Source organism: Eriocheir sinensis, chromosome 52 (genome assembly GCF_024679095.1).
Source record: "Eriocheir sinensis breed Jianghai 21 chromosome 52, ASM2467909v1, whole genome shotgun sequence".
In the NCBI taxonomy this organism is placed as follows: Eukaryota; Metazoa; Arthropoda; class Malacostraca; order Decapoda; family Varunidae; genus Eriocheir; species Eriocheir sinensis.
The window spans coordinates 7,093,036-7,118,980 of NC_066560.1; the positions used below are offsets into that span (position 1 = coordinate 7,093,036).

Below are 25,945 nucleotides of genomic sequence, written 5' to 3' on the forward strand. Positions count from 1 at the left end.
TTTCATCCATCCAGTAGCCTGCATCCACAATTTTGATCCACACCACTATACCCGATCTTCATCCACACCACCAATACATCCATATGATACATCCATACGACTTGCCCTCACTCATCCACTTCACTCAGTTCACCTACACAATCTTTATCCACCCATACACTCCCTATCTCAAGCTTCATCCACCCCTCACTCATCCATCTCACACATAACATTTATCCACACAAGCTTTACTCACCCATACACTCCCTATCTCAAGCTTCATCCACCCCTCACCCATCCACCACACGACCTTTATCCACCCAATCACTACACCTTCACCAAGCCCTCCCTCACCCACCCGTCAGTCTCTATGCCTCCCGCCGCGGCCACCCATTCACAAACCACAGGAAGACCCAATTTAGCAGCTGCGGGCCTTGACTGACGCTGATTTTGGTTCCTTATGCCCTAACCAGCCATAGAGAGACACGAAACTCTTCCCCTCTACTACTGCCAATACTATTTTGTGTTCTTAGATGATTGTGGATGGTTGAGAAGGCAATTACTACTACTACTATTACTACTACTACGACTACGACTACTACTACTACTGCTGCTGCTACCGTCTTTCACTACCATCGCCCGTACAACAAACCATTACTTCCACTTCTCTTACGTGTTTTAGGATGGTTGTGGTTATGGATAGTTAACAAGGCAATTACTACCACTACTACTGCCACTTGTCACTACCATCGCCACCTCTCTATTAACAGGTACCAGCCAATTAAGGCGTGCGCGGGTGCTCGAAACGCCTCGGTGCTTAAAATACACACACCACCATCACGACTACTTTCAGCATACATGGCAACAGCTCATTGGGGCAGGTGGACGTACGGTTAAAAACTATCCCTTGAGCAGGTGATTGATGGCGGGAAAGGGATGCTGTGAGGGAGAAATTACGTTGTTATCTGATTTCATAGGGTGTGCTTTTAAATGTCATCCGTGTGTTCCTATGGCTCGTTTGGTGGTCATTGGCATCTGGGTGTTGGTCGAACCGTACACGTTGCCCCACCGCTTCCACCACCCACAGCACCGCACTTATCACCAGTCTCCCTTCCACCACGTGCGGGCTCGGTCTCGGGAAAGGGGAAGTGAGGAAGCCAGTGGAGCGTCTTCTGTAACCGTGCCATCAGCCAGGAGATATGATGCAGGTGTCACTGGCGGACTAATTAAGGTAAACGCCGGTAAAAAAAGAAAGTATATATACGTGTGGGTGTCAATAAGCGGCACTGCATGGGACATATGTGGTGGGACAGTCGGTGGGGAAGGTTGCACTGAGCGAGGTGTGGGTGATCGACAGTAAGTGTTGATGGTGAGTGATATAGTGAGTGCTGGTGGTAGTGATTGATTGATAGTTTAGTGTTGCAAGTAAACAACAAAGGAGAAGGGAGGAGCGTGGGTATTATTCTAGTGTTTGCCCATCCCAACCCCTAGGCAGTACGGAGTGTGATTATATAAGGACAGTGGTGGTGGTGGTGGTGACGATAATAGGTGAGGGTTTGTGGTGGAGGGAGAGTGAGCGACTGGCCGTGGTGGTGGAGGGAGGTGGACGGGGGAGTGCGGTGGTGTGTGACAGGTGTGACTGGTTATAAGGAATCGATGACTCAGTGACGAGTGTTTGACAGGTAACCTTCTTTTATTGTAAGGTAAGTGTTCCTCCAGTTGATTGATTGTTTGGGGTAACTCGTTTTATTTTCTTTCACCGAAGTAGCGTACAGCGGATATTTCGGTTGTTTGTTTTTTCCTTAAGCTGCCTGCAACAATAAACTATCAATCAATCAATCAATCCTGCCCTACTGTAAAAAACAAAACAAAAAAACAACAACAACTGAAGGACAAGGGCGCGTCTCTATATTTCATTTTTTTCCGTAATTCTTTCACTCAAACAATTAATACACTTGAACAATAAAACTATCAGAGAATACTTGAACTTCGGCAGGTGGAGGGTGAGGGGTGGGGGTGGGGGGAAGGAGGGTTCAATTATAACTTCACCTGTAGTCTAGTGTCTCAGGGATTTTTGGCAAGAACTCCTTTTGATCACTAATGCAGCTGTGTGTGTGTGTGTGTGTGTGTGTGTGAGTGTGTGTGTGTGTGTGTGTGTGTACTTACCTAGTTGTAGTTTTCTTTACGCTCGTGTGATCCCGTCTCCGTATCTTTTATTTTTTTATTTTTTTACAACAAAGGAGACCGCTCAAGGGCACACAAAAAAGGAAACAATAATAAAAAAAAGCCCGCTACTTGTGTGTGTGTGTTACTATCTCCGGTTATTTTCCATTGCCCTTGTGTCAATCGTCTATCATAAGCATTTGTAGGAAAGGATTCGGGAAGACAAAACTACAGGCGCGTCCTTGCTCTAAACAGTTTACGTGACAATCTTCGGGTTACGCAAGACCCTCAGACCTCGACATATTTCAAGACCATTGTGTAAGACCTCTATAAAGTTAACAAAATTTAGTAACATCTTTTTATTTTTATTTTTTATTTTTTTTATAACAAAGGAGACAGCTCGAGGGCACCAAAAAAGGAAACTAATGAAAAAAGAGCCCGCTACTCGCTGCTCTATAAAGAACGTCATAAATATGTGTACCCTCACCCCTGCTAACCTAGTACTAAAGGGGAAGCTGAAGGGAGAATTAAATAACTTGAACGCTTTCTTAGTGCAGCATCTTTATTTTACCTTGATAATATAAGCAAAACAATAATACATAATGATAGGAGGGAAATGAGTGTGGGAATAGGAAAGACGTCTAAGGGGCTTGTGAAGGGGGAAAGAAATGGTACCTATGTTTGTGAGGGGAAAAGAAAATATTAGTTTAGGAATAGAAAAATAATATAAGGGCTTGTGAGGGTAAGGAAAAGATAAGTTTATGAATTAACGTAACACACTTCATCTGTCGGAGAGGAGGAGGAGGTGGAGGCTGCGGCGACGGAGATGATGTATTTTTAGACTCATCGCTCCAAAAAAGAAACTCGTTGAACCCCGCCATTCCTCCCCTCCTCCTCCTCTTCCCCGGTACTGGCAGCGGGAGTAGGAAGAGTAGCAGAAGAGGGAGAGGAAGGGGGAGGGGGGGAAGGCTGCAGTGGAGGAGGAGGAAGAGGAGGAGGACGAGATAATGTCTTTCTACTCTTCACAATAAAGAGAACAGACCCCCGAACTAACCACTCCTCCTTCTCTCCCTCGGAACAGACGCAGCGAGGAAGCAGAAAAGAGGAAGGGGGAGAGGGGAGGCTGCTGTGGAGGAGGAGGAGGAGGAAGAGGAGGAGGACGAGATAATGTATTTTTAATCTTCACAATAAAAAGAAAAGACCCCCAAACTAACCACTCCTTCTCTCCTTCGGAACAGACGCAACGAGGAAGCAGAAAAGAGGAAGGGGGAGAGGGGAGGCTGCTGTGGAGGAGGAGGAGGACGAGATAATGTATTTTTAATCTTCACAAAAAAAAAGACTCCTTCTCTCCTTCGGTACAGACGCAGCGAGGAAGCAGAAAAGAGGAAGAGGAAGGAGGAGGAAAGGCTGCATGGCGGACGACGAATAATGTAAAAAAAACGAGCGAAAAAGTAGAAGACCCCCAAACTAACCACTCCTTCTCTCCCTCGGAACAGACGCAGCGAGGAAGCAGAGAAGAGGAAGAGGAAGGAGGAGGAAAGGCTGCATGGCGGAGGACGAATAATGTAAAGAGCCGAGCAAACAAGTAGAAGACCCTCGACGTAACCACTCCTTCCCCCTTCCACGGCACAGGCGCTGGGAATAGGCAGAAAAGAGGAAGATAAAAGGTGAGGAGGAGGAGGAGGAGGAGGCAACACCCGCACGATGGCCGAAGGTGGGAAGAAGGAGCTGCTACGCCAGATCCCGCGGGTGAAGCTGTGGCTGGTGCTGGTGCTGACGCTGGCCTTCTCCGGGGTGCTCCTGGTGGGGGCGCACCTCACCCACTCCCTCACCCTGCGCGTCGAGGCCTACCATGGCCTCTACAACGTGCTCACCCTCTGCGGCTGCCTCCTCACCATGAAGGTAGGCGAGAGAGAGAGAGAGAGAGAGAGAGAGAGAGAGAGAGAGAGAGAGAGAGAGAGATGTACATAGATTTACCTAGAAATTCAGACCACACAGACCCTAAGGTTCATAGTAAGTGGTCTGTCCTTAAACCTAAGTGATTCTACTTTAATCGGGTTGCTCCAAAACTTTGCATTTATAATTTAGTAAGTATTAAGTTGAAGGAAGTGTCGGTCGAGTCAGTCGTGTTTCACTGGACCACTGACGGTGGGAGCTTATTCCATTATCGCACTACAACGTTGGTGAAGAAAAAATTGGTGCAGTCTGAATTTACTTGTCTACATTTGAGTTTTGCGCCATTGTTCCTCGTTCGCAAAGTGTCATCGATCATAAACAATGTTGATTTGTCCACATTCGTGAATCCATTAAATATTTTAAACATTCGATCAGTTTTCCTCGGAGGCGACGTCTCTCAAGAGAGAACATGTTAAGAGTGGAAAGTCTCTCGTCGTATGGTTTGTTGCTCAAGGAGATAATTTTTGTTGCCCGACGCTGAACACCTTCTAATTTAGCAATGACCTTCGCATGGTGGGGAGACGAAAACTGTACCGCATATTCCAAGTGGGGTCTGACTAAACTATTGTAGAGTGGAAGTATTACATCTTTATTTTTAAAAAAAGTTTCTTTTAATGAAGCCCAACATTCTGTTCGCTTTATTTGCTGCATCGATGCATTGATGGGAGAATTTGAGGTTTGACGCGATTTTGACCCCCAGGTCCTTGACGCATTGAACGCTTTTGAGTTTGACGCCGCGTATTTCGTAATCGAACTTCTTATTTCTTGTTCCAACTTGAAGGACCAAGAAATAAGAAGTTCGATTACGAAGTACGCGGCGTCAAACTCAAAAGCGTTCAGTGCGTCAAGGACCTGGATGTCAAAGTCGCGTCAAACCTAAAATTCTCACAGCAAGCATCGACACAGCAAATAAAGCAAACGGAATATTGGGCTTCATTCCTTTATTAAAAAATAAAGAAGTAATACTTCCGCTTTACAATAGTTTAGTCAGACCCCGTGTGGAGAGAGTTTTCCCCTTTATACCAGTGGTTCGTAAACTGGGGGCAAAATTATCGTCTTTATCAATTTAGTTTTCTATAGTTTACTTAGACTTGCCAGTGTTTAATAAAGCTGGAAGCAGGGTTGCCAGATTATCGTATTCACCACATTGTATTCATCCTTTTTAAGCCTCAAACTCTCGTACCTACACAAATGACGATAGAAAATTGAAGTTAGCGTTAAAACTCCAATTTATTGATGTTTTCTATGTGCTTTTTTGCTATAGTTATTGGTCAGAAACTACGAAAATACAATGCGATGAGTACGATAATTTGGCAACGCTGGCTGGAAGGGAATTTTATCTATATATGCAAAGGGGGACGTGAATGGAAGAGCCCACTCCTAGGGGGGCGCGGCAGTGAAAAGTCTTAGGCAAGCGATCACAAACCCCCGAAACGGACCTCTCTTTTGGCCTCCTGTACTTTTCTTGTGTTGGAGCGGCGCTTGGCAAACTTTTATTCATTACCACTTTGTTTTCGTGCCCTTGAGCTGTCTCCCTTGCTGTAAAAAAGAAAAAAAAAGTGTGTTCAGGAGTGTGCATCATCCCTTCCATTAACCCTTACACCCCCACACTATAAAGGAGTTACCATGGATGTCACCCTTCCCCCGTTCCCACAGGTGTCATCGGGCCCCCAGTCGCTGCATAACACGTTCGGGTGGGCGCGTCTCGAGGTGTTGAGTATGCTGACGACGCTGCTCTTCTTCACCGCCCTCTGCTTCAGCGTGACCATCGAGTCGGTGCAGACGGCTCTCCACGTGGGGCACCAGGTGAGGGGCGCGTGTGCTGAAAGGAGAAACAGAGGCTGGTGAGGGGGAAGGGAGTTATATGTTTGTGAGGGGAAAAGGGAGTTGTGTGTGTTTGTGCTTTGGAAAGGAGTGATAGAGGTTTGTGAAGGGAAAGGGAGTGATGAGTTTGTGAGGGGAAAGACAGTGATGAGTTTGGGGTTAGGGAAGGAAAATGAGAGGCTTGTGAGGGGAAGGGAGTCGTATGTTTGTGAGGGGAAAAGGGAGTTGTGTGTGTTTGTGCTTTGGAAAGGAGTGATAGAGGTTTGTGAAGGGAAAGGGAGTGATGAGTTTGTGAGGGGAAAGGCATTGATGAGTTTGGGGTTAGGGAAGGAAAATTAGAGGCTTGTGAGGGGAAAGGGAGTCAAATGTTTGTGAGGGGAAAAGGGAGTTGTGTGTGTCTGTGGCTTGGAAAGGAGTGATAGAGGTTTGCAAGGGAGAAGGCAGTGATGTGTTTGTGAGGGGAAAGGCATTGATGAGTTTGGGGTTAGGGAAGGAAAATGAGAGGCTTGTGAGGGGAAGGGAGTCATATGTTGTGAGGGGAAAAGGGAGTTGTGTGTGTTTGTTCTTTGGAAAGGAGTGATAGAGGTTTGTGAAGGGAAAGGCAGTGATGAGTTTATGAGGGGAAAGACAGTGATGAGTTTGGGGTTAAGGAAGGAAAATGAGAGGCTTGTGAGGGGAAAGGGAGTTATATGTTTGTGAGGGGAAAAGGGAGTTGTGTGTGTTTGTGCTTTGGAAAGGAGTGATAGAGGTTTGTGAAGGGAAAGGCAGTGATGAGTTTGTGAGGGGAAAGGCATTGATGAGTTTGGGGTTAGGGAAGGGAAATGAGAGGCTTGTGAGGGGAAGGGAGTCATATGTTGTGAGGGGAAAAGGGAGTTGTGTGTGTTTGTTCTTTGGAAAGGAATGATGGAGGTTTGTGAAGGGGAAATGAATGATTCGTATGGGATCAGGAAAGGAATCTGAGAGGCTTGTGAGGGGAATGGGAGTGATGTGTGTCTGGGATAGGGGAAGGAGTATAAAATGAGGGGAAAAGAGAATAATGGAGACTAATTCTTGCTTTTCTTTCTCTCCATCTTTTTTTTTTCTTTTTTTTTCTTTTTTCGTTTTGTTTTCGTTCTGCTGTGAAGAAAAAAAATATTGTGTGTTTGTTTGAGAGAGAGAGAGAGAGAGAGAGAGAGAGAGAGAGAGAGAGAGACTGAAAACCACAACAAAATCAAAATTGGCAACACTACTACCACTATTACTACTACTACTACTACTATTACTACTACTACTACTACTATTACTACTACTACTACTACTACTACTATTACTACTACTACTACTACTACTACTACTACTACTACAACTGCTATTACTACTACTGATGATGATGATGATACCCACCGCACCTACCAAGCTAACCCCCTTCCCCTCCTTCCTCCCCCCCCCAGGACGCCATGCACCACCCCCTCCCCGTGCTGGCCCTCGGAGGCGTGGGTCTGGCACTGAACGCGCTCGTCTTCTTTCTGATTGGAGGTGAGTGACCCCCCGCCCTCTCTCTCTCTCTCTCTCTCTCTCTCTCTCTCTCTCTGATCCGGCAAGGAGTTTTGGATTAAAGTCTTATCACGTCAGAGAAATGCGGTTTAGAGTTATCAAAAAATGTTCAAGGACCGATGATGATGGAGGAGGAGGAGGAGGAGGAGGAGGGGGGGAGAGTTTTATTATCATGATTATGCAGGTTCACTCAAGCGGTGTGTGTGTGTGTGTGTGTGTGTGTGTGTGTGTGTGTGTGTGTGTGTATGTGATGATAATGGACCTTGTATACGCGTACTGTGAACTTATGCTTATCTGATTATACAACGTGTGATTCTCTCTCTCTCTCTCTCTCTCTCTCTCTCTCTCTCTCTCTCTCTCTCTCTCTCTCTCCCTGTATATTGATTTGCTGATATTGCTACGTTCATGGACAACAACAACAACAACTACTACTAGAACTACTACTACTACTACTACTACTACTACTACTACTACTACTACTACTATGACCACCACGACCACCACTAACAACAAACATAACAAAACAATAAAAAAACTACGAAAATGATAGTAGAAGAAAGAAAATGGGAACGGGAACGAAATAGTCTTAGAGAACAATCAACTTTGCATCCGTTTTCTTTATTGCTGATAGATGACAAAGGAACTGAGTAACATAACAACAACGAGGCAATGTTATCAGGAGTTAGCGTGAAGAGCGCCATACGACCAGCCATTAAGTCTCACCGGTACAGTCTCGGTATCGGGACTTACCTGGCAACAGATCGACAGGAGTCCCCTTCATTATTTACTTTCTTTTTCATCTTCTTGCTCCTTTTCTGTCTTCTTCTCGTCAGTGTCACCTCATGTCTACCATATCAAAGCCTTACTCCTTTCTGTCACATCTTACTACCGCTGCTTCACTCTTTTCTTCATGACCTACCGGGGGTCTTCGTGGTGCAGTGGTTAGCACACTCGGCTCACAGTGGAAAAATTTGGGCGGCTTTTCCGATACCCTACGCCCCTGTCCACCCAGCAGTGAATGGGTACCAGGTATTAATCGGAGGTTGTGTCCTGTCTCTTGGGATCTGTTCTATTCTCCTACAATTCCTTCCCTTCTGTTTCTCTCCGGTATATGACCACAGATGTTGCGCCGACTAAACGGAACTTTCCAACGTTTCATGACCTACCACACACAATCTTTCATTCCTTGCCTTCTTTTTCACGAGACATAGCGGGTTCCTATTACGACTAGTTTCGCAGGCTACAGAGGAGATCAACTGGGATTTCATGGGTAATTTTACAGTTCAGGGTCCCACCTCCTTGGATTCTTTTTAGGAGCAGCGAGTAGCGGGCTTTTTTATATTATTGTTTCCTTTTTTGTGTGCCCTTGAGCTGCCTCCTTTGTTGTAAAAAAAAAGAGGTCGTGTAAAACTGTCACTAGGATCACGAAACTATATCAAGACTTCCTAGGCAACAGAGACAAAGGTGCTTATTCTTAAACGTATCGAACTCCATAACCGCTATTGTCTAAGGTCACGGAGAGGATTAACCGCGTTCTCATGGGTGGTTTGACAGTTCAGGGTGCAGAGAGACGGAGGTCCAACGTAGGAAATGATCAAGAAGGTGAGGAAGGAGGAGGAAAGAGAAGCGGAGGAGATGATTATAAGAAGGCGAAAGATAATTAGAAGTTGAAATAGTAAGAGAGTATGAGTGATAGTAGAAGTAATAATAGGAAGAGAAGATAGATAGAGAAGGTGGAGAATAAAGAAGAGAAAGAGAACTTGTGAGAAAGAAGGAATAGGAGAAGGAGATAGAGGAGGGGTGGAGGAGGTAGACACATAAGAAACAGAAGAGTGGATGGAGGAGGAGGAGATAGAGATAGAGGAGATAGGTGAGGAGGAGGTGGAGAATGAAGAAGAGAAAGAGAACTTGTGAGAAGGAAGGAATAGAAGGAGATAGAGGAGGAAGTGAAGGAGGAGGAAGATAGAAGAAACAGAGGAGTGGATGGAGGAGGAGGAGGTAGAGATAGAGGAGATAAAGGAGGAGGAGGAGGTGGAGAAAGAAGAGGAGGAAGAGAGCACGGGAGACAGTCTATACTTAGCCAGTTATCAGTAGTGTAGCCGAACTTTCAGACGGGCTTATCAAGAGGTGCTGATTGTGACCGAGGACGAAGTGTTGACATAATAATTAACGAGACATTACACAAACATTCTCTCTCTCTCTCTCTCTCTCTCTCTCTCTCTCTCTCTCTCTCTCTCTCCATTATATAACCGTATTCTCGAGAGCTTACTTCACTCCTCTGGTTGAAAATACTTGTTTCATACGTGTCAGCTTGCCTTGAGTATCTGTGCTGTCTATGGCTATTCAATTAGTTGCTATATATATCTTCTACTTTATTCCCCTCTAGTTTTCATCATTTGTCTCCGTCGTGTTGGTGTTTCAGGTCTCGTAACTCTTATTAATTTATTTATTTTTATCTTATCTCAGTCTATCTATTTTCTTTTATCCTTTTAGCCTTGATCAACTCTGTCAGGTGTCCTTTGGTAGCTATAATCTCTCTACTTATTGCTCTGTGCTTAATAATAATGATAACGAGGATAATGATAGTAATAGACCCATAACAACTCTCCTTCACTACTAATTTATCTCTGCCTAATGATTAAGCTGCATTTCAATTCCCCCTTCCCCTCTCTCCCTCCTAGTGGTCTTGTTCCCCCGTCTCACCACCATTTTCTCGTATCTCTCCTGTAGCAAAGTCTTCTATCACCATCCTGCTCCTATCTGTTACGTCTCAACTTCTCTTCTTTCTGACCTGCCACACACAAGCTTTCATTATTTAGTTTCTTTTTTTTATCTTCTTGCTCCTGTTCTGTCGTTTCTTCTCGTCAGTATAACCTCGTGTCTACCATATCAAAGCCCTACTCCTTTCTATCACATCTTACCACCAGTACCACCTCAACCTCAACACTTCGTCCTAACAATCACCACTCCCACCAAGGCTGCTTTTTGGAGACGTATCGCATTATGTATTCACTGAAGACTTATTATTTTATGTGTTTTCTGTTTCTCTTCAAATTATCATCTCACCACTCCGTCCTAACCTTCACCACTCCCTCCTTCCCTCCCCAGGCTACACACCTCCAAGGCTGCTTTCTGGAGATGTATTGTGTATTGATTGGAGACATTTTATTACGTGTTTCCTATTTCTCTTCAAATTATCATCTCACTACTCCATCCTAACCTTCACCACTCCCTCCTTCCCTCCCCAGGCTACACACCTCCAAGGCTGCTTTCTGGAGATGTATTGTGTATTGATTGGAGACATTTTATTACGTGTTTTCTGTTTCTCTTCAAATTATCATCTCACCACTCCGTCCTAACCTTCACCACTCCCTCCTTCCCTCCCCAGGCTACACACACCTCCAAGGCTGCTTTCTGGAGATGTATTGTATTATTTATTTACTGGACACATTGTATTACGTGTTTTCTCTTTCTCAATGTATTATCATGTCGCTTCTTCGTCCTAACCCTTATCACTCCCCCTCTCCTTCCCTCCCCAGGCTACACACACCACCAAGGCTGCTTCCTGGAGATGCGTGACTCCGGCAGCGTGTGGGTGGGGCGGCAGGTGACGGAGGAGGCGGTGCAGGCGGGGCGGCGCACACTCTCCTCCAGGGACTGCATCGCGGGGGGCAACAGGCCGCAGAAGGCACGGCAGCGTTTCAAGGAGGTGGTGCGGGACACGTGCGGTAAGGGCGAGGGAGGGACTGCTGAAGGGGGTGAAGGATACGCAATTAGCTCCTTCAGGATTAAAAACAAAACAAAACAGGAACAAAAGACCCACAAGACGCTTCTCCAACAAATGAAAACAAAGCAAGAGGTCAGAAAAAGGTCAAATTCGGGTGGAGAGGTGTTTTGATACTCTCCTCCTGAAAGAGTTCAAGTCGTAGGCAAGAGGAAGTAGAGACGATTACTTTTTTTTATGTATGTTAGATGTGGTAGTAATTAATTTTTGATCTCTTGTGTATTATATGTGATTGTTTCGTTAGCGTGATTAGATGAGAGAGTGACTGCTTTTTGCCTTAGTGGATGTGATAGAGATTCTGTTAGCTTATTTGAAGTGAAAGTGATCGATTTTTGGTCTTTTATAGATTAGATGTGATTGGAAACACTTGTGGGAAGGACACGGGAGGGGATTCTGAGGAGGAAAGCAAGGAGGTAGACCTGTGAGGGGAAAAGCGAGTGATAGGTTTGTGAAAAGAAAAGATGTGTTTGTGATAGGAAGAGGGAGCTGTATGAGTTTGTACTTTGGAAAGGAATAACGTAAAGGTTTGTGAAGAGGAAGGGAATGATGAGTTTGGAGTTAGTAAAGGAATAATTATAAGGGGCTTGTGAGAGGAAGGGGAGCGATGTGTTTGTGAGGGGAAAGGGAGTTGTATGCATGTGTTTGTGTTTTGGAAAGGAATAAGAGGTTTGTAAAAGGGAAATTGAGTGAAGTGGATTTGTGATTTGAGTAGGAATAACAGGAACAACCGAGAGAGCCCGGGTTCGATTCCCGGGCGGAGTGGAAAAATTTGGGCGGCTTTTCCGATACCCTACGCCCCTGTCCACCCAGCAGTGAATGGGTACCAGGTATTAATCGGGGGTTGTGTCCCGTCTCCTGGGGTCTGTTCTCTTCTCCTATAATTCCTTCCCCCTCTATCTCTCTCCGGCATATGACCACAGATGTTGCGCCGACTAAACAAAACTTTCCAACTTTCTTTAGGAATAACAGGAACTTGTGAGCGTAAAAGGGGAAGGAAAGGAGTTGTATGAGTTTGTGATTTTGGAAGGAATATCAGAAGCTTGTAAGGGGGAAAGGAAGTGATGTGGGTATTTTTGAGATGCCTAAATATACAAGTGAAAAAAAGTCTGATAAATACTTTAATTAATGTCAGCTGAAAAAAAGGCTGATGGGGCAGGTCAAAGAGGAGACACATTAATAGCCATGTCTTTTTTTTTTTTTTTTAAGCTATATACCACTTTTGCATATCTTGTTGCTTTGGCTCATATTTTTCTTATCCCCTTTCTTGCAGTGAAGGCAGTAGGAATTTTTTTTTATATAACTATCATGACCCACATTTAAGTGAAGTCATTACTGCGAAAAGTGCATACAATGATGGAACCTTCCTTTGGCGTGAATTTCGTAATGTGGAAATTAATTAAGTATCGATAAGGTGTGTGTGTGTGTGTGTGTGTGTGTGTGTGTGTGTGTGTGTGTCCATTATCTCCGCATCCAGCCCTGAACACACACACACACACTTAGATACACCCGCCTCGATATCTCTCTTTGTAGTCATCTTCGCTTCAGGGACACACACACACACACACACACACACACACACACACACACACACACACACACACACACACACACACACACACACACACACATGATAACAGATAGCCCTACCAGTGTGCTTGCTTAAGAGGGGCTGGCCATGGAAAATTTCAGCGGCGGTACGAAAACGAACTTGTCAAAATAAGAAGTGTTTATGGAGCTTTACTCTTACAATAATTCACTTTCTTTGTGCTTCGATTCAATTTAGATGCAGACAAAATAAATAGCCAAATAGATAGGTAGATAGAGAAGGATTTTGATAGATGGGCAGAGACGGCCATTGAGTAGATAAAGATAGGTAAAGAGACTGATGGATAAAACATAGAGTTAGTTACGTTTGTGTGTTGTCAGCGTCTTATGTTATCTTTGTCGTTTCTTTGCTTCGTTATTAAAATTAGCAGTTTATTTTCTTAAGTGGATGATGAGCTAATATTTGTTTTTCCGTGTTACCTTCTATTACATGGTCGTCCATATTTTATTTTATTTTAATTTAACACTGTGCAGGATTGGTGTTGTCCTTTAATCTGATATGGGAAGGGGGCTTTAATATTCTCCTTTTCACCAGTTTACATACGGATCCATATTTTATTTTTCTTTCAACTTAACACTCTGCTGGATTGGTGTTGCCCTTTAAGTTGATATGAGGAGGGGACTTTAATAATCTCCTTTTCACCAGTTTACATACGGTTCCATATTTTATTTTTCTTTCAACTTAACACTCTGCTGGATTGGTGTTGCCCTTTAATTTGATATGAGAAGGGGGCTTTAATATTCTCCTTTTCACCAGTTTACATACGGTTCCATATTTTATTTTTCTTTCAACTTAACACTCTGCTGGATTGGTGTTGCCCTTTAATCTGATATGGGAAGGGGCCTTTAATAATCTCCTTTTCACCAGTTTACATACGTTTTTTTTTTCACCGTTTCATTGTACTAGTTACCTCAATAAGGCCTTTTTTTTTATTATTGCTGTAAATAGTTGTGTGTAGTTGATTTGCACAAACTGAATGACTTGAAAGAAATGGGACTTCGAGGACTGTATCGAAGCATAAAGGAAAATAATATTGTAGAGAATAGCGCTCGAGAAAACAGTCATTTTGGTTTTAGTTAATTTTCAGACCACATTTTCCAGTAGTAGTTTTTTTCCGAACATGAGTACTAATTAGAAGAACGCGTACATAGTCGCTTACTGACCTTAAGGGCCGATATCACAGTCCAACAACACAGTGGCTTTGTAATCACCCGAACCAAGCTATTCAACGTTCTACACTCCACAATGGTCAGGTTTTCCATGCAAGACCAGATACACAAGAGCTTTCCAATATCGTCATCTTGGTAAACAAACCGCCTAAGTCATTATTTTCTACTTTTCAGGAAAGCAGAAGAGAACTGTCATTACCTCATTTGGCTTAAGCTTTAGGCAGAAATGAAAAAGCCAATTCTAGAACACTCAAACCCTGAATGACGAAGGGAATTATACAGATATGGGCGTCACCTGTTGAAAAATTGTAGACAAAAACCTGGAAATCGCTGAAAAATGACTTAGGCGATTATTTTACGAGGGTGACGATATAGTTTCTTCAAATATCTTGACTTAAATATGAACACAAAACACTACACCAGGCATTTTTTGAAGTATTTGGTATTGGTGTGGAAGATTACTAACCCATCATGTCGGGCTGTGAAAATGGCCCCAAATCAGTGTCTGTAGTCGCTCATCCCTGCAGTCAGAAGCCATCACATGAAAAACCCGCAAGTCACGCATTTGTTTTCTCGCCCATTAAGGCTCCCCTCCCCTCCCCCGCAGGCCTGGTCATCATGGAAGTATGCGCCGCCTTCGTGCACTGGGATGACGGCGGCTCGGTGGCGCTCTACATCGACCCCGCCCTCGCCGTCACCTCCGCGGCGCTGCTCATCTGGCTTAGTCTCCCCTACGGTATGCTGCCAAGAAAACGGTTACAAATTGAAGGCAAACTAAACTATAAGGTGAAACAAGGATTTTGATAGATGAGCGGAGGCGGCCATTGAGTTAGATAAGGATAGGATAAGGTTAGGATAAGGAAAATTGGTCTAAGAAATATGATACAGAAAATGAAAATAAAATAAAGTAGCATAAGAAAATTAGTAATAGGGATAGGAGTAAGAATTGGATATTGTATTGATATTGATAGGATTGTATGTATTATTTCAAGTATGTAAAATTGGGAGCATATGCTATAGCTGCGCGTGGCCGCGGTGCACATCTCCGTCACGTTAACCCGATCCGACATCAGTGTAACAGCGTGACATCCGGGTCACCACAGTTTACCTTCCTCAGGTTTTCCCAGGTACCCATTTATCGCCCATCCCGAAAGGAAGGTTGAACAGGCCCAGACCGGGATTCGAACCCAGGCCCAGCGTTGCCAGATTGCCTTACTCAGCCTCTTCTTTATACCGACTTCTGATCCAAAAACTCTCTCTTACACCCAAATAACAAGACTCATTTATAGTTATCATTACAATCGTTAATTCCTGATGTCTTTTGGGGATCATGAAGTGTCAATAATTAGTAAGCACGATGCTGTAAGTACAACAATGTGGCAACGGTGCTCAGGTCCTCAGATTCGTAGTCAGGGACGCTAACAGTCATGCCATTTTAGCGGATTTTTCGCTAGATCTGGCGGAATTGCATGTTAATCTAGCGGGAAAAATCTTATAATTGACAAGAGTAACTGGCGGATTTTCAAGTCCAATCTGGCGGCAAATTTTTATAGTTTCACCAACCATTTGGCGGATTTATAAATTTTGAGTTGGGAACACTGGACGCTAACCAATGCACCACGGACACGTAATTTTTCCGGTCACTAATGTTTTTTTTATATATATTTTTTAAGCCATATTGCGCTAGCAGGAGTATTCGTTTATTATTTATATTGCCCTTGATCTGCCTCTTTTCCTGTAACAATAATAACATTCTCCTTCCTATCCTCATTTTTCTTCCTCGTCTCTCCTTCACTAACTTCCTTAATAACTTGCTAAATCATCATCACATCTCCCCTACGGTGGCTCGGTTCTCAAAAAAAAAAGGTATTACGTGAAAATTCAAAGCAATACAAAAAATTCCTTGCTATTTTTCATTTTTATTCATTTATCTTTTTTTTTTTATATCGAGTAGCATTTTGTGGATTATCCTTTCCCTTGTTACTTATTCCTATTACTTTTTTTTTATCTCCTACCCTATTTATTTTTTACTTCCCCTATTTTTCTTTACTTCCTCCCTTATTTCTTTTTGACCTCCTTATTTCTTTGCCTCCTCCTCTATTTCTTCTTTTCCTCCTCTCCCTTATTTCTTCGCCGTCTAGAGAGGACTTGACTATTTTTTTTCATTCCCATTTTCATTGCTTAAACAAAACTTTCCTCATCCTTAAAGTGTTCAAATTCTTATATACTTATTCTCTAAACGCAATTTCCACTCTTTTTGCTTCTATCCCTATTACTTATTTTTCTTACGCTATTATTTTTTTCATTTTCTGATCATACTTTTTCGACTAATTTTTCCTTATCCTATTCTTGTTCCTCTCCCTATTACTAATTATCTTATGCTACTTTATTTTTTTTCATTTTCTGTATCATTTTCTTGGACCAATTTTCCTTATCCTAACCTTATCCTATCCTTATTCCTATCCCTATTACTAATCTTCTTATGCTATTATATTGTTTTCTTTTTCTGAGTCATATTTCTTGGACTAATTTTCCTTATCCTAACCTTATCCTGTTCTTATTCCCTTAACCAAAATTTCCCTTTATATCCTCCCTCACCTCATTTGTTAAGACCCTCGCTGTGGTTCCCTCCGCTGGGGCTGTTTTATCTAAAATGTAATACTTATAATCTTGAGGCGGACTAAATTATTAGCATTGTATTAATATGTTCCGCCGCTGAAAATTGCTTAGCCGGGAAGGAAGGCAGATTGGCTGGGCTCATTTATTTTAAGTACAAGGCAGCGTTATAATCCGGAGTGAGTTATCTCGGCGTAAAAGGCTGCTATTACCGGGGGCCTGGCGGGAAACAAGGCGCCATTACCAGAGCAAGACGGGGATAAGTAAGGGAGAGACGCCATGTTGTACGCATCCTTCCAATTAGTACGCATCTACATAAAAAAGGGGGCTAGAAAATGTGTTGATGTATAAGAATAAGTTATGTTTAAAATGGAGATTGCTGAACGTTTTTCTATCTTATTTTGAAAGTAGTTGATTTTCATACTTGGGTTCAGTTTTACAGTTTCCGCTTTCGTTGATGATAATTTGAATTTGAATGTTGCGCTGTTTAAAATGGAGATTGATGAACGTTTTTCTATCTTATTTTGAAAGTAGTTGATTTTCATATTTGGTTTTAGTTTTACAATTTCCGCTTTCCATGATGTAAGTTTGAATTGGAATGTTGCGCTGTTTAAAATGGAGATTGATGAACGTTTTTCTATCTTATTTTGAAAGTAGTTGATTTTCATTCTTGGGTTCAGTTTTACAGTTTCCGCCTTCCCCGATGTTAGTTTCTGCTTTCCCTCATGTTAGTCTGAATTTGAATGTTGCGTACGTACGGACGAACACACACGAGGCACCGACCCCCAAGACACAGACGAGCTGGATTGACTCATGATTTTTAGTCGCCTGTCTTTGCGTCTCCGCGGGCCCGGGTTCGAATCTTGGGCAGTCGGCGTGCGGCCCATCCTTTCTTTCGCGATGGTCGATAAATGAGCATCTTGGTAAATCTAGGGAAGGTCAACAGTGGTAACCCGGATGTCACACTGGTCCTGTGTCGGGTTAAGGGTTCTCTCCAGCGTTGCCAAATTATCGTACTCATCGCATTGCATTTTCGTAGTTTCGGACCGATAACTATAGCAAAAAACAAACAAACATCAATAAATAACAGTTTTAATGCTAACTTTGATGATTTTCTGTCGATATTTGTGTAGGTACGAGAGTTTGAGGCTTAAAAATGATAAATACGTTGTGGTGAATACGATAATCTGGCAACGCTGGAACTTCTCTCCTACCACAGGCTCAAAGGGCCAACAGGACGGAGATGAGCACCGCCGCCATGCGCAGTTATTATGTATTCTCTGAACTTCGCTTTCTTTTCCTCCTTTCACATGGAAAAAGGAGTTGTTGGATTCTTTTTTACTTAGTTATCTCCTCGGTCTGTTTTCTATACCGTAAAATAGTCAAATCTACAATATAAACGGCGATTCACGTCTGTTGTATGTCCTTTATAGACGTTCAAACGGTGATAGCTACAGACACAGGCTTCATGGGTCGTATTCTAAGACATTTCACCGCCCAAGAACGCATATTTGACAAGGCTTTCGTAGGACTTTTGGGCATTTCCAGTAGTAGTTTTATGAGCCTGGTGGTAGTTTGACCCTTCTTCCGTACCGTGAACCTAAGGAAACATTCATTAGAACCCGACTGATCCCCTCTTTGACCTTTAGAAATTGTTGATGTGAGAAGCGAAGGTGTCTTATAATGCCGGCCAGATATGTTTTTGAAGCGTACTATGCTCCCGAGTAATCGTGGCATATAATATTGTTGTTTTTCTGTGTCTTATTTCTTCTGGGCAGCGCCGGGTACTTCGGTAAGTATATAATAAAACACTAAACGAGAAGTGAAATACAGTGAATCAAGCCCCTGGTTACCTTTCCGTCCCCTCCGCGGCAGGCAAGGAGTGCTGCCACATCCTCCTGCAAACCATTCCGGGACACATCGACGTCGAGCTCTTCCAGCGGCGGGTCATGAAGGAGTTCCCGGCGCTGGTCAACATCCACCACCTGCACATCTGGACCTTCACGCCCAGCAAGGTGCACACACACACACACACACACACACACACACTCACACTCACACACACACACGATAAAAAAAAGTGTTAGTAGCCGTGTGTGTGTGTGTGTGTGTGTATGTGTGTGTGTAGGGGGGGGGGGGGGGTAATGGGTTGAATATTTTTCCTCATGCTTTCTAAAATGCTTAAATTAACGATAATGTATTTTCTATTTCAAAAGTACACATGAGTTAGAGGAATATATATAAAAACGCCATGAAATACGGGACTTAGGAGCACGTGCTTGATTTATTACTATGAAAATACAATTAAGAACAAACAGGCAAAACACACACAGTCTCCTAACCCCCTTCCCCCCCTCCCCCCCCGTCTCCCCCCAGGTGGTGGCTACGGCCCACGTGGTGTTCCCCAGCACCCGCGTCTACCTCGCCACCAAGGCCCCGCTCAGGGAGTTCTTCCTGGACGAGGGCATCACGCAGGTAGGCACAACACCTATGTGAAACCAAATTGTCGAGTCCGTTTTGGCGTTGGCTCCCGCGGGTCCATTTCTCCCCTCTGCTCTGCCACACCCCAACACCTATTTTTTCCTCTCATATGTTACCTATAGCTTACATATGAGAGGAAGAGACAGGTGTTGGGACTGTGTGGCAGAGCAGAGGGGAGGAAAGGACCCGCGGGAGCCAACGCCAGACCGGCCTCGACATATTCGGAAGACATAACCCGATCAAGTGAAGGTGTGGCCTGCAGTGCTGTTGTTGTTGGTGGTGGTGTGCTGAGGGTTGTTGACTGATGATTGATTGACTGTGTGTGTGTGTGTGTGTGTGTGTGTGTGTGTGTGTGTGTGTGTGCTGAGAAACAGGACACAAAGTTATAATAAAAAGCCGAGCAGTAACAAGCTTGTATAAGAAAGCCGTGTATTTTAAGGAAAGCCACAACAAAGGCATGCATACTTCGGGGACATGTTGGCAGCAAGCCTCGCCACCAATCAGTGTTGTGCAGTGTTGGTCGTGTCCGCAGGTGACCATTCAGCCCGAGTACCCGTCCACGCAGGCCTCGGGCGAACCGGAGGAGGACGCCTCGGCGTGCCTGCTGCGGTGCAAGCAGGAGCAGTGCCACGAGAGGGAGTGCTGCTTCTCCTGCGCCCCCCAGCCGCTCCTGACCTCCATCACCTCGTCCTCCTCCTCTTCCTCCTCCCCTTCGCAGGGCGCCCGACGCAGAGTCACGCCGACTGGTAAGAAAACAACAACCCCTTTTTTCTTTTTTTTGAAGTAAAAATAATTAAATCTAAGGAGATCGTAAAAGTAAAATAAGTTGATTACTTTTACTGTTGCATAAAAAAGTGGTGGCATCTTCCCATTCCACCCTCTAATCAATATATAGAGGGACAAGGGTTGTACAAAGGTATTAAGGATAAAATTTACAGTCTGTGCCAGAAAATATCAAGGAACAGCAATTGTTAAAAACTAAAGCGCGGCTCATTTCCTATTTTTCAGGTTTGATTGATTTGAAAAAAAATATATATTAAATCATTGATTTGAATACCTATTTTGATTGATTTGAAAAGTCCTTGATTTGAACCTGAATATGTGTATGAACGCTGTCAAAATGGCTACAGTAATAAATCACTGAACATGACGAATCAAAATACACTTCAATTTATCTACCGGTGTACAGCCTCGCAGAGCCCGTGGCCTTTATTGCAACGGCTTGTAACAGCTCTCATTGTTATTGGGTGTTTGCATTCCAGCCGCGCATCTATACTGAACACATAATTCTTATCTCTGTGTTGCAGTATTCTTGGTTTCAATAATTTGATGATAAGTAAGACTTCAATAACTTATACGAAACTATAACATTTATCTGGTCTTGCCGCTACTTTGCTGACCCAAAGCAGTTAAAAATGTTTGTCTATAAATTATCAAATACAACACTGACATTTCTCTGTGGTAAGGGTTCTCCACCGACCGGCTGCACTGCAACCTGAAATAGTTCAAAACACTTGTAGCAATGGGTGACGACAAGGCGTCCGAACTCTTCAAAACACACTAGAATGTGTGTATAAATAACCATACATGTGCAAGATGGTGCTCTGAAAATGGTACTCATGAGAAGAAATCATAAATGAGAGAAAAAGAAAGTCAATAATACAAAGATTTATGGCATGTCTACTAGTTTTATTATGTACCGGTATAACGATCATACTGGTATATGTCAATAGGCTATTGCATCTATACATAAAACTACGCGTCTTTTGTTTGTATATTCTAAAGTGAATTTTACAGCAACTTAAGCTCGTGTGTATCTTATCCAACATCGAAAACTATTTAGGTCCTTGATTAAATAACAGCTTACTTCTTCTGTAGCACAATGTTAAGGAAAACTCTTAATTTGTGTGTTGCTCTTTTCAATCATGCCTGACTACTGTATCTGTCATGTTATTCTCCAGGTGACGGCGGCGGTGGTGGTGACGGTGTGTCTGACGGCGGTGAGGCAGCGGCAAGACTCGGGGACAGCCCAGCAGAGAGTGACAGCGGCGGTGACGGTGGCGGAGGAACAAAGGAAGCCGAGGAATCGCAGAACACCATGGGAACAACGGACGAGACACCAACACCACCAGCACCAGAAATACCACCAACAACCACCCCACCGCCATCACCAATTTCAGTAAGCAAACTCACCATCACAACAACCACGACGCAGCCACAGGAAGGCCAAGGCGGCACATCAGAGAACACAACCGAATATTACGCGGTTTACTCAACATACGCGGAGGAAGACGGTACACACGAGCCTCTATTGCGTACGTCCCCAAACCAAGATACGCCATCACACCGTAGTTCCGTGGAGCAAGATGGCGCTGGAGGAAACAGCAACAGGAGAGACACAGTGGAGGAACAGACGGAGAGAACTTGCCTCCTCCCTCGCCATAACACCTGAGAGGGCGGAAGGTGAAGGTAGGTGAGAGAGAGAGAGCAACAAAGACGCCTCGGAGTGTTTAGATAAAAGGTTGGGCGTCGATTCTGGCTGCCAAATCTCACCTATGGTCTTGTGATACGCTGTTGATGTGTTTCTTTGTGAGTGAAGTGACTATAGCGTCTTGTGGAGTGTCTGATGAGGCGCACGAGGCTTAAAGGAAATGCTGTGAGGGTGTATGTGAAGCCTCCTTACGCCAGACCCAAGAATAGCCCCCCCCTCCCCTTTCCAGACCCATGAAAAAGCGACCCCTCCCCTCCTTCCCCTACGTTGAGTACGATAGTGTTTGGTGTGAGTACGAAGGCGTGGGAACGGGTATCGAGGGTGTGTTGACGCTACGGATGCCATTGTTTTTAAGCGGTTTTTATTTTATTTTATCGATGTTCTCTATGGAAATAAAGAATGATTACAGGACTGATGGTGGAAGTGAATACCTTACCTAACCTTACCTTACCTTACCTTACCTTACCTTACCTTACCTTACCTTACCCTACTTTACCTTCCTTCCTTCCTTTCTTCCCCTCTACCTCCTTAACCTTCCTTCCTTCACCTACCTCCCATTAGCTTCCTTCCTTCACCCACCTACCTTCCTTCACCTTCCTTCCTTCCTTCCTTCCTTCCTTCACCTTTGCCTCCTTCACTTTCCTTCCTTCACCTCTGCCTCCTTCACCTTCCTTCACCAACCTTCCTTCACCTTCCTTCCTTCACCTTCCTTCCTTCACCTTCCTTTCTTCCCCTCTATCTCCTTCACCTTCCTTCACCGACCTCCCTTCACCTTCACCTTCCTTCCTTTTCCTTCCTTCATCTCTACCTCCTTCACCTTCCTTAGTGTTGTGATAATGACGACGATAACTGTATTTATGATAAGTGACGATGATGAATGATTGTGTGATTGTACGGAAACTATTTTACATTTTAGTGAGAATAAGGAGCAGTATTAGATGAAGAGGGAAACTTATACAATGCGGCATATTATTCAACATTTCGGATCCCAAGCGCACACATTTGACAAGGCTTACGTAGGAGTTTTGGGCATTTGCAGAGGTAGCTTTATGACCCTGGTGGTAGTTTGATCATTCTTTCGTGCCATGAACATATACAAAAACACTCATCAGAACGCGATTGATCTTCTTTTTGACCTTTGAAAATAAGATTGTACGGAAACTTAACTTTTTTTGTGAGAATTATAAATAGTATTATATAACGAGGGAAACTTGCAGGGCCATATTTCTAAACATTTTGAAGACGAGCACGCACATTCGACAGGGCTTTCGGAGGAGTTTTGGGCATTTGTAGAGGTAGTTTTATGACCCTGATGGTACTTTGACCCTTCTTTTGTGGCATGAACCTACGAATACACTCATCAGAACGCGATTGATCTTCTTTTTGAACTTTGGAAATAAGATTGTGCGGAAACTGTTTTACTTTTTTTGTGAGAATTATAAATAGCATTTGACAAAGAGGGAAAAAGAAGCATGGGTCATTTTCTTCAACATTTCGGATCCCAAGTACACACATTTGACAGGACTTACATAGGAGTTTCGGGCATTTGCGGAGGTAGCTTTGTGACTATGGTGGTAGTGTGGTCATTCTTTTCTGGCATGAACTTATACAAAAACACTCATTAGGACGCGATCGATCTTCTTTTCGACCTTTGGAAATGAGATTGTACGGGAACTAACTTTTCTTGTGAGAATTATAAAGAGTATTAGAGAACGAGGGAAACTTGCAGGGCCATATTTCTAAACAGTAACAGTCTACAAAAAGTTTACGAAAAGTTTACAAAAAGTTTACGAAAAGTTTACGAAAAGTTTACAAAAAGTTTACGAAAAGTTTACGAAAAGTTTACAAAAAGTTTACAAAAAGTTTACAAAAAGTTTACGAAAAGTTTACAAAAAGTTTACGAAAAGTTTACGAAAAGTTTACGAAAAGTTTACGAAAAGTTTACAAAAAGTTTACGAAAAGTTTACGAAAAGTTTACAAAAAGTTTACGAAAAGTTTACGAAAAGTTTACGAAAAGTTTACGAAAAGTTTATGGGGTTCCTCGAGGCCATTATATCCGCGCCATAATTGCACCATATATCTCTTTCCATTTCCCTTCCTTCCTCGCCGCTTCCTATCGCTCTGCCTTCCTGCCCCTCCCTCTCATTTCCGCCTCCAACATTCTCTTTTCTGCCGCTTTTCTTTTCATCTTATTTAACGTTTTCCTCTTTTTTTTTCATCCATTTTCCTTACATTTTCTATTATTATCTTTTCCGTTTATTCATTTTCCATTTCATTTACATTTTCTTATTTCACTGTTTCCTCTTTTTCTCATCCCTTTTTCCTACTTTTTTTTTTTTTTTTTTTTACAGTAGAGGAGACCGTTCAAGGGCACAAAAAGTAGATAATGAAAAACAGCCCGCTACTTATTGATCCTGTCTACTATCTTTCCTTTTTTTTCATTTTCCCTTTTTCATATTTCATTTCATTTACATTTTCTTATTTAACTTTTTCCTCTTTTTTTCATCCATTTTCCTTACATTTTCTTTCATCTTTTCATTTTTTTATTTTCCCTTTTTCATTTTTCATTTACATTTTCTTGTTCAACTTTTACCTTTCTTTTTCATCCGTTTTTCCCTACCTTTTCTATTATCATCTTTTTATTTTTTTCATTTTCCATTTCATTTACATTTTTTTATTCAACCTTTTCTTCTTTTTTTCATCCGTTTTCCCTATCATTTCTATTATCATCTTTTCATTTTTTTTTCATTTTTCATTTCATTTCCACTTTCCATTTTTCATCTTTATTTCTCTTTTCATTTCCCTCCTTTCCTTTTCTCTTCCTATATATCGCTTTACCTTCCTGCCTCCCCCACCTCTTCCATTCCTTTTCCCCCCATCTCTCACTTTTCTGCCTCTTTTTTTCCTCCACCCAAAATTGACCTCTCTTTTGACCTTTCTTGACCTCTCGTTCTTATTTCTTTTGTTTTAAGCAGCGTCTAGTGGGTTGTTACTGTTGTTGTTTGATAGTTTTTTTTTGTTCTTGAGTTGCCTCCCGTTCAGTAAAATAAAAAAAATAAATAAAAGAAGGAAAGAAAGAGAAACGATATGAACGTACATACAGTAGCCGGAAAGAGACAGACGATACCTCCACTTACTCCGTTATTACGTTCTCCTCCTCCTCCTCCTCCTCCTCCTCCTCCTCCTCCTCCTCCTCCTCCTCTTACTCCTCCTCCATTACAGCGGTACCATTTTGTCACTGTAACCCGGGACTGTTCGTAACATTAACACTTATACCTGACAAATACATATCGTTCAGCGTGATAAATGACCGTTCCAGTTGCTCTTCCCCCCTCCTCCTCCCCCCACTCTCCCCATCCTCCTCCTCTCCCTCCTATCATAGTCTCCCCCCCATCTCCACCCTTCCATTTCCCCTTCTACATCCTTCTTATCCCTCCCTTCTCTCCCCTTCACCACCACAGCTATAGGGAGAAGGAAGGGAGGGAAATAGACGATGAGGGGATAGAGGGAATGCGAGTCTATATAAGGATTGTCTTGGCTTCGTGTGCGTTATGTAGCTACTCAGGAACAAGGTAAGGCAGGTAATTCATCGGCCATGTTGCGCTCCACCTCCCCGCCGGATGTGTGCGCGTGCGTGTGCGTGTGTGTGCGTGGCGTGCGGGCCGTGTGTGTGGTCGAGGGGAGTGGCTGTGTTTCCCTTGTCCCGCCCTCCACGTCAAGGCCCCGCCCAACGCCGTGGATTGAACTCATTTTGCGGGTTTATTCTCTCGTTTATTCTCTCTCTCTCTCTCTCTCTCTCTCTCTCTCTCTCTCTCTCTCTCTCTCTCTCTCTCTCTCTCTCTCTCTCTCTCTCTCTCTCTCTCATACACACACACACACACACACATTTGCCAGTTTTCGATGTGTAATGTAACCGATATTTTTTTTGTTTATTATATATTTTGTTTTGTTTTAAGCCTGCTCCTGTGTGTGTGTGTGTGTGTGTGTGTGTGTGTGTGTGTGTTACCGGCGGGACTCACTGTCATTACCTTGGGAAAAGAAGAATATTGAGCAAGTACTACACCTGTTTGGAGCACTTTGCCAGGTATGAAAAATCTCACCACCACCACCACCACCACCACCACCATCATCACAACCACCACTACCACCACCACCACCACCACCATCATCATCACCACCACTACCATTTCCACCACCACTATCTTTCCCACCATCGTCACCATCGTCACCACCACAACCACCACCACCACCACCACCATCATCACCACCACTACCATTCCCACCACTTCTATAATTCCCACAACCATCACCATCGTCACCATCACCACCACCACCAACAACAA

At 43.4% G+C, this 25,945-nt stretch overlaps 1 protein-coding gene across 3 annotated transcripts; it reads left to right on the plus strand.

The window, feature by feature from the left end:
- Positions 1-941: 941 nt before the first annotated feature.
- On the plus strand, positions 942-22,013 carry LOC126983008 (zinc transporter 1-like). Of its 3 annotated transcripts, none has more exons than XM_050835420.1 (10): positions 942-1,210; positions 3,775-4,044; positions 5,755-5,904; positions 7,353-7,437; positions 10,995-11,183; positions 14,622-14,750; positions 18,506-18,645; positions 19,007-19,105; positions 19,644-19,857; positions 21,073-22,013. In XM_050835420.1, exons 2-10 carry the CDS (start codon positions 3,847-3,849, stop codon positions 21,561-21,563), a joined length of 1,695 nt encoding a protein of 564 aa, XP_050691377.1. In that variant the 5' UTR covers positions 942-1,210; positions 3,775-3,846; the 3' UTR covers positions 21,564-22,013. The 3 variants fall into 3 exon arrangements, with proteins under 3 accessions (XP_050691377.1, XP_050691375.1, XP_050691376.1); XM_050835418.1 differs by having other exon boundaries at positions 945-1,210; positions 3,639-4,044; XM_050835419.1 differs by lacking the exon at positions 942-1,210 and adding an exon at positions 1,577-1,682 and having other exon boundaries at positions 3,639-4,044.
- Positions 22,014-25,945: the final 3,932 nt, after the last annotated feature.

Bases quoted from the DNA above. Each gene is read 5' to 3' on its own strand.
- LOC126983008 (XM_050835420.1), top strand. From the start codon at position 3,847: ATGGCCGAAGGTGGGAAGAAGGAGCTGCTACGCCAGATCCCGCGGGTG. The intron at 11,184-14,621 runs GTAAGGGCGAGG...CCTCCCCCGCAG, and splicing joins GGTGGTGCGGGACACGTGCG to GCCTGGTCATCATGGAAGTA. The intron at 19,858-21,072 runs GTAAGAAAACAA...GTTATTCTCCAG, and splicing joins ACGCAGAGTCACGCCGACTG to GTGACGGCGGCGGTGGTGGT.